We start from the raw sequence: 20,579 nt of genomic DNA on the forward strand, positions 1-20,579 counted from the left end.
TGCATCAAGGTCCTATAATGTCCAATGTATGTACCAAGTTTGAACAAAATAAATGCTTGGTTTTGTTGATTTGTAGCACAACAATGGCCACCATTCGGCCATCTTGAATCAGATAGTGAAACAAATTGATGTGCATATGTATAATATTATGTAAGTGTGAAGTTTGAATGTGATTGGTCCAGCCATGTCTAAGATACATGGACGCACGGATGCACGGACGCACAACGGTCAAAACTGCGTCCGAAACGGACTAATAATAGATGTGTATTTACATTGTTATTGGGCTGTATGAAAGCCTCTGGACTTTGATGATTGATGTCAAATCCTTAAATAATTCGAAAAATATTCAACAGTTCAGTTTAAAATTTTGCTTTAAATTCTACAATTGTTTTTCCCATTAAATAGTGTTTATTATATCCTCCCATGTTACTGCGTCTACCATTCTAAACACAATGACTACATACGTCAGAGCTACAGTGAAAGCTATGATGGGAGAGAATTAAATGAATTGTTTTGAATTTCTAATACCAAACAATATTCTTGTATTGGCTCTTACAATTTGTTTAAATGTGTCTTGACAGTTTCATGTTCAAATTATCAATCACAAGCGAGAGTCAATAGTTTGAAATTAACAGCATTATTCTTCAAGAGGGTATGTTATCTGATATATTGGTCCAGGTGAGGTAATATTTGTAGGTATATCATCATCATTGTGACCCAGGATAAAAAAAACACATAAAACAATCTAATCTAGAGATAACATCATTTGTTTTGTTGAACACTAGTAGTAACACATATGTTCATGAATTAAATTTTTCGTTTTTTGGTAAAAAAAAAACTACGTTTAAAAAGTTAGCAAGATGACGTCTTGTTTACATTAGGATGTCCTAATAGTCTTGAGTGTTCCCATTCGCTAATTTAGATTTTCTAGTCAATCTAGTTAGGCATTAAAAATTGTTTGCAAATTTAACACAGATTGGAATTTATTCAGTATGTGCAAATAGTTTGAAAATGTTTAACATTCGTTAATGTAAAATTTTGATTTAGTCTGTAATTCGGCAGATCAAATCATATGTTGCTCAACAGTAATCTCCAAATCAGATATATGCATATTCAACAATACAATAACAAGTGCACGTCCCTAAGTACGCAGACTAAGGTTTCGATCGTTTTATAATTGTCCAGATGATGTAGATACACATATAATAATGAGGTTATTTACGTAAAAAGCATGCGGTAATGCTGGAAGCAATGTTGATATTCCTTCTCTTGCTACACGATCAAAAAAGATTGCTTCTCGCAATACCAAGATTTTCTGCAGCATTTACCATGAATAACTTACATGGCATGTAAATTTGATGTTAATTATAGATGTGTATTGTGTTACGTCTTCATATTTCTGTTTCACCTGTAAAGATACTACATATATACATATCGTTAGTTCAACGTAAAAAATAATATTTGCAAAAACATTATGTAATCCCTATTATATTCTCCAAATATTTTCTGCTATTTTGTATGCCCTGTTTTGCATATGGCAATGTCGCATAGTGTTAAGCGGAAACGATAATAAATATACAACCTGTTACCCATTTCCCCATCCATAGCATGAAATAGGTCACTGGAATAAATGGTATTAATTATGTGCATGATTGAGATAAGGATATTTATGTCATCATGGCACATGCACATACTAAAGCTAAACAATGAAATGTACATACATTTCATCATAATTGTTACATCTTCTGTTCTATGATGTCATTAACTTTAATATACCAAATTTTAGATACACGCGTACGTCATATACTTTTAAATAATAAAAAAACATAAAATGGTTAATTAATATTCATAATGATTGTTCATAAGACTCAGTAAGAGATTGTTAGTTTGATATTGTTGTCATAAAAATAAGAATGTCTAAATGGCTATTCATTGTCAGATAGCTCTTCGTCTTTGATAGGGTTGGTCGTCTTTCACACATAAACCATCCGATTGAATTTTAGGACATGTTGCCATATTTTAAGTTGCCATGGAAAACGTTTTGATGGATTCCTTATTATTGCCAGACTCATCAAGCCTCAATTTGTTTTTCCTTCCAAAAATTAGAAGCTAACAAATATGATGGATATTTTTTTTGTAATAAGAAGACATGCACTAGAGTAGAGGTATTAGTGGGGATCAATTTGTATCTGTAGCCATGGTTGAACTGTGCTTTCATAGTGTATTTAGTTCATTTATGCAATTGTAATGTGGCAACCGCATGTACAATTTGTTTTGTATGTTTAAGCGCCTTCTTTGCAGTTTCTTGTGTATATACATCATTTGGTATTTTAGTTCCACCATACATATCAGGATAACGAGGATGGAGATGGTCACAATGGATATTTGACAATGTGATAGCATCGTCTTTCACATTCATGTCACTGACATGTTTAGATAGTGTACAAGCCAGAGAAGATAATGAATGTGTTCTGGAATCAGGTAAGTCCCCAACAACTGTGTAAATACCACCCTTTAATGCTTTCTCGGCAGCTTGTTGACACTTGAAACACACCCATTCGAATGAATGACTGTCTCCTTCCATGTCTTTGCTTGCAGCACGTAAGTCTGCTTCTGCTTGCCGAAGCCAGCGCTTTCCTTCAGTGGGATTTGGTTTTGAGTATCTTATAAAAGACGAATAATCATGATCTAAACTTCTAAAAGAAAAAGTATGTGCTTTTTCATGATAGGCTCTAGCCTCCTGACCCCAGTGATCATAAAATGAAGTGAACACATTACAGTTTGCAGCGTGGCCAAATCCTCTTCCAGATTTATAACTGAAATTCTGTTGGAATCTATCAAGTTTTCTTGTAATGTGCTCAAAAATTTTACCAGCAATCTCTTTATTGTGATGGTTGTTTTCTGGATGCCATGTGAAATATAATCTCTTCATGGCCTTCCTCTTTTGTTCGTCTGTTAAGGTAGCTTCAGACAAAATACTTTCACAGAGTGCTGGCATCTTTTCACATGCATCTTTGAACAATCTATCATGTTCTGCATCACATTCATAGGGACCATTGTGTTGCGTTCTGTTTACTTTGTAAAGATCAAGTGATGTGACAACTAATGTTTCAGGTTTACCAATTTCAATTTCATACATTTGAATGAAATGTTGTTTATCTTTTATGCCCTTCACTTCTTTCACAATTTGCACATAAATATAAGTGGATTGACCTTCAGAGGTGTCTAATTCATAGCCAACAATTTCCCCAGGTCTGAAATGATAGTTAGGATTGTGATCCAGAAAATGCTTATCTGGCTCGATGATTTCAACACCTACAGGTTGTATGAAATGTACATTATCCCCTTCATCAGTTGAGTAGCCATTTTCAATAAGGTATGTCATAATTTCGTCAGGATGTTGACAAAACAACAGATCTTGTATTTGCAATTGTATACGATACACATTTTTGAGGAGCTTGCAAACTGTCTTAGTTAGGCTACTACTAAACCTTCTATCCTGGCTCCTATCATGATGTAGATACAATATTGTGTTACTCTCTTCATATTCAAGATATACATATTCTTTGTGTGTGCTGTTAACTACTGTACTATTTGATTCTACATTTATTAATTGTATATTCACTTCATCAAGACACTTGACTGTTATTTGTTGTAAGTTTCCCAACAGCTGTTTGATCTCTTCATTCACATTGACATGTTCTTCTTTTATCAATATTTTCAGTATTGCATCACGAAATTCCTTTGAGGACAACATACTTTGATATGACTGCTGTACTTGGCATGATGGATACTCACTGCAAGGCTTTGGATTGACTATTTCATTTCTTACAATACTACTCAAGTATTTGGGTCTGCAGCTTGTTGGCAGGAATTTAAGTAGATCCCCTGTAAACTCATCTAAACCACATTTGCTTATATCAAATAGAAAGTTGTATTTGAGATCCTTCAATGTTTTAGTGTTGCAAGCAACATCATGAAAGACAAGGTCAGACGATAATATTATCTTATCATCAGTACTAATAAGATATAACTTGTGATGTAACAGGTAGTTTTCAATACAATCCTCTGTACACTTTTTGTTGTTAATATGCCTTGTTTTAATAGTGGAGAACAGAAGAAATATGGCCTGAAATGCTATTCTGAGATTATTGGGATCCAGTTTTATTCCATCACTACATTTATATATATTTTCTAAAACATCTACAAGTTGTGACTCAGTCGGATGTTGAGTGGCACCTAGAAGACGGAATAAAGAGGAATATGACCCCAAATCCAGAGGAATACTGTAAATAAATGGTTCCATTTTGGTATCTGACAATTTCAATATTATTTGTTTGGCTTTAACAATAGTATTGCAATCTTCAAGCATAATAATTGGTAGGTCTTTTAAATTATGTGTTATTGCTTGACAAATTCCACACATAGTTTCATCTGTGCAACAGCTCTGTTTTTTTGTATACATTTCACATTGTTTCATTATATATTCATAAATTGCTTTCCATACTGAAATAAGCATTTTTGCGCAATGTGTATATGCACCAACACATTTTGCAAGATTGCATTCAATACTGTATGATAACATTTTACAATGTTGCAATACCATCTCCAGTGAAGGATGTTTCTGGATCCTTAAATTTTCACACAGTAACCCTAAAACATGTGTATTGTTGGAGTGTTCATTTGGATCAGCCCAGGTCGGTAGAACAGGTGCTACCGTCCACATCAATGGTGCATACTTCACACGGACTGTATTACAGAAATATGTGAAATTAGCATTAGAATGATGCCAATAGATGTTACGCAAATTCCAGTCAACCTCTCCTACTGGCACAAATCGTATCTTTGATATTTCCTTCAGAAAAGACGAATTATGGAAGTCTGAGTCGCACATCATAAGCTTGATCAATACCTCAGCTTGTGACATAGCTTCTTGTTCATCATTGCACTCAATTTCTTCTATTTGCTTCGCAAACTTGATAAAGTCTGTTTCTGAGACTTTTGTATGAAGTCCAATCATTCTGAGAAATTGCAACCATTTCTTGTCATTGAAAGGAGGCGGTGGAAATAACCCACCAGGTAACATTCTCTGAAAGATTTCATTCTCTGGATCATAAAATCTACTTACTGGAAACACTTCATTATTTCTTTGTGGGTCAGGAATGAAATTAATATGTTTAAGCTTATTTATCAGTGCTTCACTTTCAAGATAAGCAAAGTTTATTCTCAATGTGTCAAGATGCTTTAGTTGAGTGGCTTGTCCCAAACTCTGAAAGGATGGTAGAATATATTGAACATATACTTCTGTGACTGATATTTCTGTTATCCCAAGGTCATCATATATATCATGTAAACTGGGTTCCCTTTTCAATATCAGGCAATTGTACTTCTTCATCCACTTAGCACTTTCAATATCTGGGATGTAATAACTTGCCAAGACATGGACTCTACTGTATTCTGCTATAGAAACTATACTACCAAATCTTGTAAGAAAGATTGGTAGATTCTTTATTGTGTCGATGACTTTAGGGGTCAAGGGCATATCCTCCTGAAAGTACTTCAGAACAGCTGTACAATCAGATTCACTGAGTGTTGTACACCAATCACCATTCCACAAGTGACATTTTAAAACATTAGCAACATCTGATCGCAAATTGTAATCACTCAGATAATCTGCCACGAGTGACTGTATTTCAAACTTAAAAGCATCATTAGTACACATCGCATCATACTTTATTTCAGCACAACCAAGCTTTGTGGTGATATTCACTATGTTATGAACAGATGATGTCCATCTGACAGACATATCTGGACTAAGTATTTTTTTTGCATTTGACAATGGTATTAAGTGGGACGCTGTTGTAGGCACAATGCACCAATTTATGAGGGCGCCAGGGAATTTGTCGGCATTTTTATGACGAAAACAAAGAAATTTCCATAAGGTTTTCAGCCATGGCACACCAATGTTGTATGTATTATGTCTCCAGTCAATATATTTCTTTGGTGGTCTTGGTAGAACTGTATGAAGGTGTGATGCTAAGTCATCTATTGTGAATATTTTAATCGATTCGTCATGTATGCCTGCCATATCATGATATATGTATTTTGAAACAGTCCGTTTAGCTAGTGCTTGAATTAGATTTGGGTACTTATTTACATAAACTGGTTTTGCATTGTTAAATTTTCTTAATACCTCATCAACAGTAATCAACAGTGGAATGCCATCCAGTTCCAAGTCTTCACCTTTCAGGCAGTATTTCAAAATAATGCATAAATGTTCAATATCAGGGAATATTGATTCATTTATAAAGCAAGGGATATTGCCTACTGCATTAGGATTGCCTCGCAAGTAGGTTAACACATAATGGGGAGATAATTCCTGTGCAGCTTCTATGTTTAAAACCTTGAAATGATCATAAATTCTTGATGAAAGTGTTGTAAGTGGGAATCCCAACCTTTGTAATATAACTAGAAGAGTAGATGGAGATTGCACTTTATCATCTCTTATATACATGTCAAGGATTCCTTTTGGACTAGATACTTTGGCAGCGGTGTTGAAATAACTATCTTTCAAAAAATGCCATGTAATAGAACTATGAGTAGCAAGAAAATCATTTTCATCAGTTGGCCAATCATCTAGCTGGAGGACTGGTATGAGTTGGTGCGGACAATCACTCAAAAGTTTGTAAACACAACAAACAACCTCTTTCCAATCTGAATGAACTGTGGTCATACTGGGAAACATTGCTTCATAAAGCTCCAAATTGTTGTTAACTGGACCATGCTGTAAAAATAGAACTGTTTTAAGTGCTTTCAGCATGTCAATATATGCAGTTGCAATAATGTGATGTTTAATAAATGTATTCCATTTCCCTTTTATATCATTTTCCCACAGGCTCCTTCTATCAGAGCTTAAGGCAAAATGGCCATTGACCATGACAGGAAGTCCGGTCTTAACAGGCAATGGAAGGAAACAGAATACCTGAGATTGTTGTCTTGTTATAATTTTTGGAACATATGTTTCGTGAGCAGTGGAATAATGCAGACCATATCTGTTGTAATCTGAATATGTATTATACATACTACGTCGATGTGCTGTACTTAATAAAGCTGCAATACCACCTCTTGGCAAAATGGTTTTCATGAAATCATTTAAATCATCATCATCAAATGATGCTCTAGCAGATTTAGAGAACCCAATCTTTTGTGTTACCTGCCATCTGTAGTCAATATTATTAGAATCTGAAATGTTTAACTCATAACTAACAACTGATTCTGGTATTGCCAATACTGCATTTTGCTTTTTCAAAACTTCTACTGCTCTCTTTTTGACAATTGACGCAAATTTGGTACGTTGTGCAGCATCATCATCTGTCATGACAGCTTTAACTGAGTATGTATTTTGAAGTGTTTCACCACCCACAGTGATTTCTGATATTTTGATCACTTTAACATGATTCAGAAATAAAAGCATTTGTGGCATTTCATCTTTGAAGTTTTTAATAAGACAATTTATCTTGTTTGTATCAAGTGCTTTATTTGAAATATTGGATGTTGAAGCTGCTTCGATATCTCTTATTGGAAGTCGAATCATTGTTGAGTTTTTCAAATCAAACTGTTCAGTAAGATAAGAAGCATACACATCAGGATAATCCCGTTGTAGTTTTCCCACTGGAATCCTTCGTCCTGGGTGATGAAAATCAGCACCAGGGGCATATTTTGCATGAGGATCAAATATTAAAAGGTCGGTATTGTTTGTCACAATAGTTGGACAGTCAGTCAAGTGATAAACAGCATTAAAACCAATACCATACTGACCAATTGCTTCAGCAGCATCACGTTTGCCACCAATGCCCAGTTTCTGAATACCTTTGATGTCTTTGTCTGTAAATATCTTGTCATTGTAAATGCAAAGTGCTGGGCCCATCACATCAATCCATGAATTATTAAATACTTTTTCTGATAGATGTTTTCTCTTATCATAAATAACATGTACTGTTGTTGCCTGAGCATCATCTGCATTTTGAACCAATTCTTTCAATATGTCAACTCCAAATGGATAATTATGTAATATCCCCTTAATTCTGTCTGCAAGACATTCGTTCTGTCCAAAGTAATCTCCTATGAAAAAATCAACTCCGGTAGAATACTCTTCTACTTTCTTTGTGCGAATTGGTTTCACTCCCAGTTTGATTGCAAGTGATCGGCTAAAAGTTTCATGAACAAATGTATATTCCCCATCTTCCACTTCTATCCAAGGGACATCATTATACGCCAAATCTTTAGGCTGATATAGTATACAATCCTGGCCAGGGAGGTAAATTTTATCAAGATATGGTTTATACATGTGTTCTGTGTTTCGAAAATGCGATGTTAGATTTATAATTAAGTCAAGCTGATCTTGGGTCAATTTTGTGTGATTTTTTTCACGTGCTAATTGGTTTATCGCGTTGACATAATCTAACATATCAAAGCATTCCCTTACCCCACAAGCCTTAAGAAGCTCTGAAAAAGGCTTGAGAAAATCACATACAGTATATAAATAAGGTGCACAGTTAAATTTCAGACTGAATGACATCTGATCTGGAAGCACAAACGATCTACATGTCAACAGAAATGGTTTTCTACTTGTGGTTAATTTCTCTGTTATCACATTATGGTCCAGACCATGCAGTTTTCTTGTCTGAATTTCTTTCACTAAAAATGAATAAATCGCCTGGCATATTTCAGATGTTGTGCCTTCAATGAAACCAAACTCAGTTATTGTAAATAGTTGCTTAATAACGATATCAATATCTGGTTTGTCAGTTAGTTTAAGAAGTGACATAACACTGTATGGTATATGTCCACATCCTCCATCTCCATCATTGATAACAGGCTTGGATACACTTACTAAGTGTTTGCAGCTACTTGTATATAGGACACTTGGGGAAGTAATATCTACAGTACTACTGTGCCATGGTAAACTGTACTGTAATGGTTTCTTCATAATTGGGAGGAAAGGAATCAAGTGTAGCTTTTTCTTCACTGTATCAGGGCATGATCTGTATTCATCTTGAAGGTATACAATCAAGGCTCTCACTCTTTGCAATCCTATCTGAGGATTACTATTGTATAACGGTTGTACAGACTTTGCACGTTCAATAACATCTGTCCATGTTAGCTGATTATGAGCCATACCAACTTCACGGAGTTTAGTCAAACAATTCTCTGATACATATTTGTCCCCACAAGGGAATCTCTTGTCATTTTTATCATAAAGTGCTGCTAGTTTGGATGTTGGATCAATAAGATCTGTCACTTTGGACATCATGGAGCACTGTGTAGATGTAGGAATACATGGATGTGTTTGCAGCAGTGTTTTCATGTATTCATGTGATTTCCATTTTGAGCTTAATATGATATCAAGAACAAAGCGATCTCTTATACTACTGGCTAGAATGTTTAAGTTTGGAAAAAGATATTTCTTGTAAAATGTTTCTTTGGTAACTGTAATTTTATCTACCTTTGCCTGCATATTAAGATGATGCAATGTGGAAAGTACTGGTTTTGAAATATCTATTGTTCTGAATGGTGAATTATGTCTGCATAGTAGCTGATTCAAAATATTCAGTGCCAATTTCCCAACTGATTCTTGTCTCAAACATGGATCTAATGTATGCGAGTTATCTATATCCAAGTTGGCATCTCCATTCAGGAATGGGTCTTGAAGAAAGAGCTTTGGAATACTTTGCCGATGCCTATAGCCCAAAACTCTCTCGTAGAATCCTTGGACAACACCTGCATATTGACTGCCACACTGTTTAGTTGGCCAGTGGGAATAGTCATAGCTCGTTTTATTTAGTTTGCCACTGTTAAGTAAATCCTGCAGCAACTTAGTGTAGGATTCACAAATGACATCATGCATGAGTACATCATTCCACTGAACTTCAATTGATTTATTCATATCAGTCTTTACATGACTTGGTAGACCACGTCGATCAGATGATAGGGCAAATCCACCATTGATATGTACAGGAAGACCAGTGGGAATGTGTACTGGTAAGTAACAGAACAATTCACCTTGTGTAGCACAGAGGGAAAGTGTTTCATCACTCTCTGGCACAAGTCTAATTGCAGTACCTCCACATGGTTGCAATCCAAGATTACATTGCTCTGAGTAATCAAAAGCAAACTTTAGGGCGTCCCCTGAAGAAATGCAAGAACAAACTGCCCATGTGTGTTCAAAGCTCTGTGGTTCGTTATATTCATTATCATCATGCTCCAAATAGCTTTCTACATCACAAAATATCTTCATTGTGTAGGTAAATGTGGGGGATGTTACATGCTTTCCGTCAAGAAAATCTTTCCAAATATGAGAACTTTCAGCAAGTATTTCGCGAGATACTGACATTCCTTTCATAAGTGGCATAACATCCCGTACACCAATTGAAAACAATACAGTTGGATCAGTGATATCAGTTTTGTCATCAACGATTTCAAAAACTTGCACTTTTGACACGTGTTGAGTGAATAGCAACAGTGTCTCTGCATTCTCGTATAAACCATCAATAAGGTTTTTCATGCGAGCTGCATCATACACAACATGTGAAATCTCACTTTTCACAGCTGTTGTGGGTGTGCGCAAAGGAAACCGAAATAAAGTTCCTTTATACTGTTTTTGTCGTACGAGATCACAACCAAATAAACCACAATAAGGTTTGAACTGGTCAGCATATATTCTTAATGTACTTGCATTCTCAAGATTTAATTTAATACCAGATCGAACATTATTCTTGAGTAAATTAGAAATATGACTAGTATTTGGGTCAAACATTACAAATATGTTACGACTCACAAAACTGGGTATATCTGTGAGATGATACACAGCATTGAATCCTAATCCAAAATTACCAATCTTGTTCCTATTCTGCGCCTTTGTAGCGCCAGCTAATTTATTTATATTCTTCAAGTCATCATCTGTAAATATTGCATCATTATATGACCAAAGTGCAGGGCCTTGACACTCTTTCATTTCTTTGGAGAAGAGAGATTTCATTGCACTTGAATTTGACCTCCAGTCAATAAGAAATTTCACTTCAGTTGCTCCTGCATCATCAGCATTCTGGATTAATTCCTTGAATATACTCATTCCTTCACCATAGCCCTTTAATATATTTTTCAAGCGTGTAGTTATTGGCTCATGCTGACCAGCAACTTCGAATCCTAGTTCTTCTGGTTCAATAAATCTCTGACTAAGAGATGGTATTCTGAGATATTGAGCTGTCTCAGTTGAAATATTATGATGTATCATAGTAATGTTGTCGTCGATGGCACTATCATATGTGTTTACCAGACTGTCATTGTCACAATATGTACAATTCTGTCCAAGAGTAAACTCCAGAGAACCATCACAAGTGTCAATTGGAACAAGTAGTCTATCTTTGAAGTCATCTGATATGTATTCTTTATCTCTTGTTATCCAATTAAGAATGCTTACAGAAAGTGATAAATCACGTGATCTGTTTTTTTCATCATCTGTTTGGTGGTTTGCTTGGATCACTTCTAGCACCTGTATCATATCACTTTCAGCAAATTCTTCTTTTACACCAGATTGCATCAGAAAACTTTTCATAGAAAGTAGCTGCTCTGGAATTTTATATAGATATGGTTTAAGAGGAAATGGGAAGTTGGTATTAAGAGCCATCATATGTGGATATGTAAAACCATCCCCATGCCATAACCAGGGAAAGTCAATTTGTTGCATATAAAGTGAATCCCTGTTTGCAATTTCCTCATATATTCTATAAACAATCTCTTTAAGATTGTATTTACTACTTTCTGAATAACCCCAATTTGCACATTTATTCCAAGCAATTACTACTTTCTCAAGTTGACTAGAAAGATCGGGCACTGAAATGTGTGATTCTGATACAAGCATTTTTTTCAAATCTGGGACTACTTCAAATGGAACTACTGGAAGGTTTCCACCAACTAAAACTGCTGCGTTATATGCGAAAATATCAGTTGGTTTGAAAATCATCTGGTCAGTATCACACCATTGTAATTGTAAGGGATAATTATCCGGTCTAGTCGTCTTCCGTGGCACCCACTTGATCTTTCTCAGGTAACTCCCTAAAGGAAGTCTATTATAGTAGGAGATAAGAAGTTTTGGAGATTTATTTAAAAGGCTAAGTACTTCCATTGCCTTATTGTATGCTGTATGTTCAAAATCATTTGATTTGCTGATAATGCTTGCTGTGTTTGCAATATCTGAAGCTGTTACATCACCAAGATTCTTCAGCCCAACTCTCCGGAGTATAGGGACAATATCCTGTTCTGCATAAGGACCAATTGGGAAAACATTTTCCCCTTGAAAAAGCTTTTGAAGTACTTGATCTTGCGGGTCAAAAACATTATTTGGCTTCACTCTATTATAATGGTTGTCAATTTTGACAAATGGAATTACTTCAATATCCAATCTGAAATCTGTTTTTTCTTTTATCATATCATTTAGATGACGGAGCACCCATACCATAATTTGGTCAATTTCACATTGTTGATAGTAATTACCATGCATCTCAGGAAAGATGTAAGTGGAAAGCAGAGATGCAAGTTTTAGACGCTCAATGCCAATGAGTGACAATAAATTGCTACTACATGGATCATCAGCTTTAATGAGTAACTGCTTTATTCTGAAGTTGTTGTAGCCAGTTCTTTGTGCAAGATTGTAAGGTGCAACTTTAGCATCGTTGATATTACAAAATTGCTGTCTTGATTGGCCACCACTACCTGGAACTGTATCAAATATAGGAAGGTTGCATAACATTGCCCTGTTCTTAATAATAGAGTCTTTAGATACGTTGGCTAAAGTTCTTCTCAGTGCTTGTTTTTCCTCTTTTGATAATTTACTGTATGTATTATTGGACAAATTTCCTAATATAGATATAACACCTTCAGGGGTTGGAGGAGCGATAAACTCATGCAGCGCATTGTGTCTGATGAAATTAGGCTGGTTTGTCAATATAACTACACCCATGGTTTGAAGACATTTGCACACATCAGACTGCAAGGTAGCAGTGGAATTTCCTGCAAATATAACGTGAGTATTGGAATTGAGCTTCACAAGTTGTGTGTTGGTAGAACCATCAACTGGAAAAAGCGGGATGTTTGAAAACTTGGAAAGACTGGTAGGATATTCCCTGCTTATCCATAACCAAACTTCAGCGAGCCATCTCACAGATGGATGGTTGTTTTTATCTGGAGTCCATCTAAAAGTATCATTGTCATGTTTAAACCAGGCTGCAGGCAGAACTTCATAAAGATACTCAAAGACATGTGCATTGCCCATGTATCTAACTTGAGTCTTCTCACTGTCTGCTACTCGACCAAGTTTATAATGAATAGTGTTAGGAAGATTAGTTTCAGTAAATTGAAATGATTTGCATTTACCTGGGAGAAGGATTTGTAGATTATTTGGTTTAGGGAATAGAACTGGTTTGCTGCCATACATATGACGTGGCTGAAAAGTTGTAAATTGTTTACCTGATATTGGAAGGAGAGGTACATTCTGCAGATCATCGAAGTTATCATCATGGAGAGAAAATTGAAGAAGTAGTATCTTTTCTTCATAAGACAGGTCTGTTACAAAATGAGTGCGTACACAGTTTCTCAATAACTGAGGGTTGACCGTTTTATATTTGTTAACACAGTGAGGTATATGTTCCCAAACATGCTCTGGAAGGACAACAACATCTTCATCACAGGACTCTATGTATGATGTAACTGCTTGTACCACATCATTTGGAATACCAACCATTGAATTGCTGAATATAGCCTTGGAGGGAGAAATCCACTGTCCATGTTTTGTCTTTGTGAACAGAATGGACTGGTGGGCTACAACCTTATGAAAATAATCTAGGAACTTATTCCAGTGATGTTTAATGCTGTTTGTGTTTGGCCATGCTTGATATATTGAATATGGTGATACCTTTGCAATTGCATGTAGAATAAACAAAACATAGGCTTGTGGTAATAAACGTGCCACTATTAGTTCATTCCATTCTGCCATAGGGTCATGCTTTTGATCAACTTCTGTCCATTTCAGACTGCGTCGATTGTCAGCCAGTCCAAAGTAGGCGTGGATATGAAGAGGTAAGCCAGTTACTCCTTCACCTACTTCATCGGATGGTAGTGGAAGAACACAAAACACTCTACCGACCACTGTGTTCAGTTTCGGAATATAAGTGTTTCTTTCAAGTGGCATTGCTATGCCGACCATTGGCAACAATTCTAACCTAGAGGCTAGATCACTTACATAACAAGGAACATCTGTATCAAACAGCTTATTGAGAATTAGCCATTGAGTAGTTGTTTGATTTGCTCCAATTGATAAAATAATATCACTTTGTTGAAAGTATGGTTCTGTCTGACATTTATTTTTGACATTTTCGAAAAATACCCTCTTTGCATTCTTATCAGTATCTTTACGTTCGACTTGGAATATCATATTTGTAAGGCTGTCTATACCTGAACATTTGTACATACTTACCACTTCAACAGATTTCAGGAAAAGCAGGATCACATCTAATTCTTCTTTAAAAGATTCGAACATGTCATCAATATCATTTGGTTCAAATGTGTTTGATGACATTTTTGAACATTTTTTACGCAAAGGAAAACGCATTAGTGTACCATTAAAATATTCATCTTGAAATGGTTCTTCCCCCAAATCAAGAACATTTGTGTATGGTAAAAACTGGTGATGATAGTCAGTTAGAAGTGACCTACTTAATGAGACTTCCCTTCCTGGATCTCCTACTCGGAAACGGTTTTCGAACGGGTCAAAGAAGACGATTTTGTCAGCACTCATGATTGATGGCATATCTACAATAACAAATGAAATGTTACCTGAGTAATACATTGTAAAATGTAATGTTGATACAAAATAACAAATTTCAGAATAAAATTAATTTTACTTATCCACATATTTATATATTTACGTTTTAGCTGACTGGAATAGTATTAAAAGTATTCGGTGTATGATACTGTTGCTATGTACGTTTTTGTATTATACTGTTGCTATGTATGTTCTTGTATAATACTGTTGCTATGTATGTTCTTGTATGATACTGTTGCTATGTATGTTCTTGTATAATACTGTTGCTATGTATGTTCTTGTATGATACTGTTGCTATGTATGTTCTTGTATGATACTGTTGCTATGTATGTTCTTGTATAATACTGTTGCTATGTATGTTCTTGTATGATACTGTTGCTATGTATGTTCTTGTATGATACTGTTGCTATGTATGTTCTTGTATGATACTGTTTCTATGTATGTTCTTGTATGATACTGTTGCTATGTATGTTCTTGTATGATACTGTTGCTATGTATGTTCTTGTATGATACTGTTGCTATGTACTTTCTTGTATGATACTGTTGCTATGTATGTTCTTGTATGATACTGTTGCTATGTATGTTCTTGTATGATACTGTTGCTATGTATGTTCTTGTGTAATACTGTTGCTATGTATGTTCTTGTATGATACTGTTGCTATGTATGTTCTTGTATGATACTGTTGCTATGTACTTTCTTGTATGATACTGTTGCTATGTATGTTCTTGTATGATACTGTTGCTATGTATGTTCTTGTATGATACTGTTGCTATGTATGTTCTTGTATAATACTGTTGCTATGTATGTTCTTGTATGATACTGTTGCTATGTATGTTCGTGTATGATACTGTTGCTATGTATGTTCTTGTATGATACTGTTGCTATGTATGTTCTTGTATGATACTGTTGCCATGTATGTTCTTGTATGATACTGTTGCTATGTATGGTCTTGTATGATACTGTTGCTATGTATGTTCTTGTATGATACTGTTGCTATGTATGTTCTTGTATGATACTGTTGCTATGTATGTTCTTGTATGATACTGTTTCTATGTACTTTCTTGTATGATACTGTTGCTATGTATGTTCTTGTATGATACTGTTTCTATGTACTTTCTTGTATGATACTGTTGCTATGTATGTTCTTGTATGATACTGTTTCTATGTATGTTCTTGTATGATACTGTTGCTATGTATGTTCTTGTATGATACTGTTGCTATGTATGTTCTTGTATGATACTGTTGCTATGTATGTTCTTGTATGATACTGTTGCTATGTATGTTCTTGTATGATACTGTTGCTATGCATGTTCTTGTATGATACTGTTGCTATGTATGTTCTTGTATGATACTGTTGCTATGTACGTTCTTGTATGATACTGTTGCTATGTATGTTCGTGTATGATACTGTTGCTATGTATGTTCGTGTATGATACTGTTGCTATGTATGTTCTTGTATGATATTGTTGCTATGTATGTTCTTGTATGATATTGTTGCTATGTATGTTCTTGTATGATACTGTTGCTATGTATGTTCTTGTATGATACTGTTGCTATGTATGTTCTTGTATGATACTGTTGCTATGTACGTTCTTGTATGATACTGTTGCTATGTACGTTCTTGTATGATACTGTTGCTATGTATGTTCTTGTATGATACTGTTGCTATGTATGTTCTTGTATGATACTGTTGCTATGTATGTTCTTGTATGATACTGTTGCTATGTACGTTCTTGTATGATACTGTTGCTATGTACGTTCTTGTATGATACTGTTGCTATGTATGTTCTTGTATGATACTGTTGCTATGTATGTTCGTGTATGATACTGTTGCTATGTATGTTCGTGTATGATACTGTTGCTATGTATGTTCTTGTATGATACTGTTGCTATGTATGTTCTTGTATGACACTGTTGCTATGTATGTTCTTGTATGATACTGTTTCTATGTACTTTCTTGTATGATACTGTTGCTATGTATGTTCTTGTATGATACTGTTTCTATGTACTTTCTTGTATGATACTGTTGCTATGTATGTTCTTGTATGATACTGTTGCTATGTATGTTCTTGTATGATACTGTTTCTATGTACTTTCTTGTATGATACTGTTGCTATGTATGTTCTTGTATGATACTGTTGCTATGTATGTTCTTGTATGATACTGTTGCTATGTATGTTCTTGTATGATACTGTTGCTATGTATGTTCTTGTATTATACTGTTGCTATGTACGTTCTTGTATGATACTGTTGCTATGTATTTTCTTGTAAGAAACTGTTGCTATGTATGTTCTTGTATGATACTGTTGCTATGTATGTTCTTGTATGATACTGTTGCTATGTATGTTCTTGTATGATACTGTTGCTATGTATGTTATTGTATGATACTGTTGCCATGTATGTTCTTGTATGATACTGTTGCTATGTATGTTCTTGTATGATACTGTTGCTATGTATGTTCTTGTATGATACTGTTGCTATGTATGTTCTTGTATGATACTGTTGCTATGTATGTTCTTGTATGATACTGTTGCTATGTATGTTCTATTATGATACTGTTGCTATGTATGTTCTTATATAATACTGTTGCTATGTATGTTCTTGTATGATACTGTTTCTATGTATGTTCTTGTATGATACTGTTGCTATGTATGTTCTTGTATGATACTGTTGCTATGTATGTTCTTGTATGATACTGTTGCTATGTATGTTCTTGTATGATACTGTTTCTATGTATGTTCTTGTATGATACTGTTGCTATGTATGTTCTTGTATGATACTGTTGCTATGTATGTTCTTGTATGATACTGTTTCTATGTATGTTCTTGTATGATACTGTTGCTATGTATGTTCTTGTATGATACTGTTGCTATTACGTCATGAATTAAACATTGATAAATATTCAGATGTTCGACAGAATACTTTATATGATCACTCATTTAGAATTAATCATTCATTACCTGTTATGTGATACACAGAAACAAATCCAAGTCCGAATCTCCCAGTTCGCATTGGATCTTTCTTTTTAATACTCTGTTGAACGGACTGAATGCTTTTCCAGTCATCTTCATCAAACACACTGTCATTGTAGCAATATAGAGCAGCTCCTTGAAACTCTGATACGTTTGGCGTCAGTAAAGATGCTGTCTCATATTCTGTGGTATCTAAGACAAATTTCACTTCCTTGGCCCCAGCATCATCTGCATTCTGAATCAATTCCTGAATGGGTGTATAACAGTAAGTAGTTACGTGATGGGATAGAACATCAAACTTGTATTATAAATTGCGCCATCTAGTGACGAAGCATTTCTATAATGTAATGAGTTGTTCGCTCCGTCACCAGAGAGGGTAATTTTTAGCGTATTGTCTAGGATAATTGAGAGGTTTAAAATTGCAATCAGTCTGTTATTGTACTAAAGTGCAAGTGAAAAATGAGAATAGTGAGTACATTGTACACATGGTCATATGTTACTTGAGTTTACTAATACATGTACCTTAATTATCTGGCCATCAGGATATCTTTTCAAAATGTCTTTAAGAAAATCGATCAATGGTGGTGTAAACTGACCAAATCTTCTCCCTGAAGAGAAACAATTGTAGACAACTTTATATAAATGATAATTCATGATAATCCAAATTCGCTAGTATGTGAATACTAGGGCTTCATCTTTGCAAAAAGGATAAAGATAAATGGACAATGGATATTAAACAAATTTTAAAACATCTGAATTTGGGTATTGTATGGAACAGGACGACAAAAACATTCTGGAAACAGTAAACTAAAATAATCTTTTGACACGAATAGCGCAGAAATATTACATGAAGACAGTAAAAATGCCAGGCTTAAAATTAAGTTGGGTACAGGATAATTTGTATATGAACAATATTTTATTACGATAAAAAATCACAACAAAAGATCTGTTGTGGCCATCAAACTTAAAGCGGTAGGTATAATAACACTAATGTATGGAAAATGGAAACAGGTGAGTCTGTGACCAACAGGAAATTGAGAATGAAAAACATGTCTTTTTCAAAATCAGTGTATTTTTTTGTTTCTGTTGTAACAGTTGTTTCTTCATTGTCCTATTTGCAAAGATAACACACCGGGATAGGATTACAATTAAATTATTATTACTCGTGCTACTAGTATCATTATTACGTTGATGATACATATCTTATTTCAGAAATACAACCAGAAATACAACGTCCACGGATGGCGAATCGGTCTGTGAAACAGTATTTTAAAATCGTGTGCATAGATAGAGAACGTCGAGCAAAGAAGCTGCGAGCTGGTTTAAGGCCTGGGGTGTACTCACCTGCATTTTGGGTGGGGTGACTAAAACTTGCCTAAATATTGCTAAAATGGCTGGAATTGTGACATTTGGAGTCAAGAAATCGGTTCAACCGTTAAAAAGCTGTGGCGCATACCAGTATACTTCAACTGTGGTAGGATGCGGTCTACAGACACTCAATGCGACGCCCTTGGCGACGCCCTGTGGTCATAAACATACCTGGTAATGTGTAGTCCGACATGTTTCACCATAAAACACCCTGACTTCAGTCTATGTCTAGCAGTATTTCGTCTAAGTCACAACTATCTAGAGACGCAGTCGAGACAATGGCACCCCCAGGCAAAGAAATATGAGGGGTACATATGAGCGTGTACAGCTCTGTTTGGAACAATGAACAGTGCTGATTCAAGTATTCAAGGAATTCTGACGTCATATTTTCTCATTAAAAATGAATACTAAGTCATTTATTTGCTATATTTTAGATGGCAGTCTGTAAATATCATATCAACCATTTTGAAAACAATTATATATTTATATATCTCAATAAATGAAATAAATGTATGTATTTTATACTGTTGTGTATTGAATTTCACTTCGCATTGACTGTTTAGTTCGTGGAAACGACTTATGATGTCATGAGCTTGGATATACTTTATACATTACACATCCGTCACTGTTTCTTTATACTTTACATCTCACCATAGTTGTGCTATATTTCACGGGTTTTCAGGTACCATTTCCGGATATTGAACTCACTGCTGCCTCCCCTTATTGTTTTGCCACAGGTACATGTGTGCGATACCTAATACCGAATTACCACCAGTATATAAAACAATGACTTCTTGGAGTCCCCTTCCTAACTGAAGAAATCCCAACCTCCCGATCCCCCCTTTGATGATTGATATAATTTTTCTTGTTATTTCATCATTCATGTACATAAATAATGTATTTTACACGCGTTATGCACGTCGCCATGGGCCCGAAGTCGAACAGAACGTGATATGGCCTAAAGAGACTCCATGTGACGCCCTTCAGAATATGTCAACTATTAGTGAACGAACGAATGCCAGATTCAGCAATTACAGGGTCTCATTGCAGTGGCGGAAATAGCGTTTCAGAGGGTATAGATTTCAGATCTCGCCCTGTCATGCAATTTTTCATGCCACTGCCTCTGCATTGGGACCGGCATGGACAATATACATGTAACATGACAATTGACGTTATGGGTGTATATGTATCAGAAATATACGTACCTGGCAATTTGTAGTCAGCCATTTTGTGCTAGAAATCACCCAACGGTGTTTAGTACAAGCACAGACAGTATAGTAGTACTATACTGCCTATGGTAAAGTCACAACCAATCAAAATACGGTGCAGGCAGTGGAATTCTCCAGACTGAGAAATATGA

At 35.2% G+C, this 20,579-nt stretch overlaps 1 protein-coding gene across 1 annotated transcript; it reads right to left on the reverse strand.

Annotated features, from left to right (window-relative positions):
• Window positions 1-2,230: 2,230 nt before the first annotated feature.
• On the reverse strand, window positions 2,231-19,412 carry LOC144344843 (sacsin-like). The gene is made up of 4 exons (XM_085508537.1): window positions 19,391-19,412; window positions 18,374-18,459; window positions 17,840-18,098; window positions 2,231-14,865 (listed from the first exon to the last, which is right to left on the reverse strand). Exons 1-4 carry the CDS (start codon window positions 19,410-19,412, stop codon window positions 2,231-2,233), a joined length of 13,002 nt encoding a protein of 4,333 aa, XP_085364663.1.
• Window positions 19,413-20,579: the final 1,167 nt, after the last annotated feature.

The sequence above is a fragment of the Saccoglossus kowalevskii genome, chromosome 15 (genome assembly GCF_978046115.1).
Source record: "Saccoglossus kowalevskii chromosome 15, keSacKowa6.1, whole genome shotgun sequence".
In the NCBI taxonomy this organism is placed as follows: domain Eukaryota; kingdom Metazoa; phylum Hemichordata; class Enteropneusta; family Harrimaniidae; genus Saccoglossus; species Saccoglossus kowalevskii.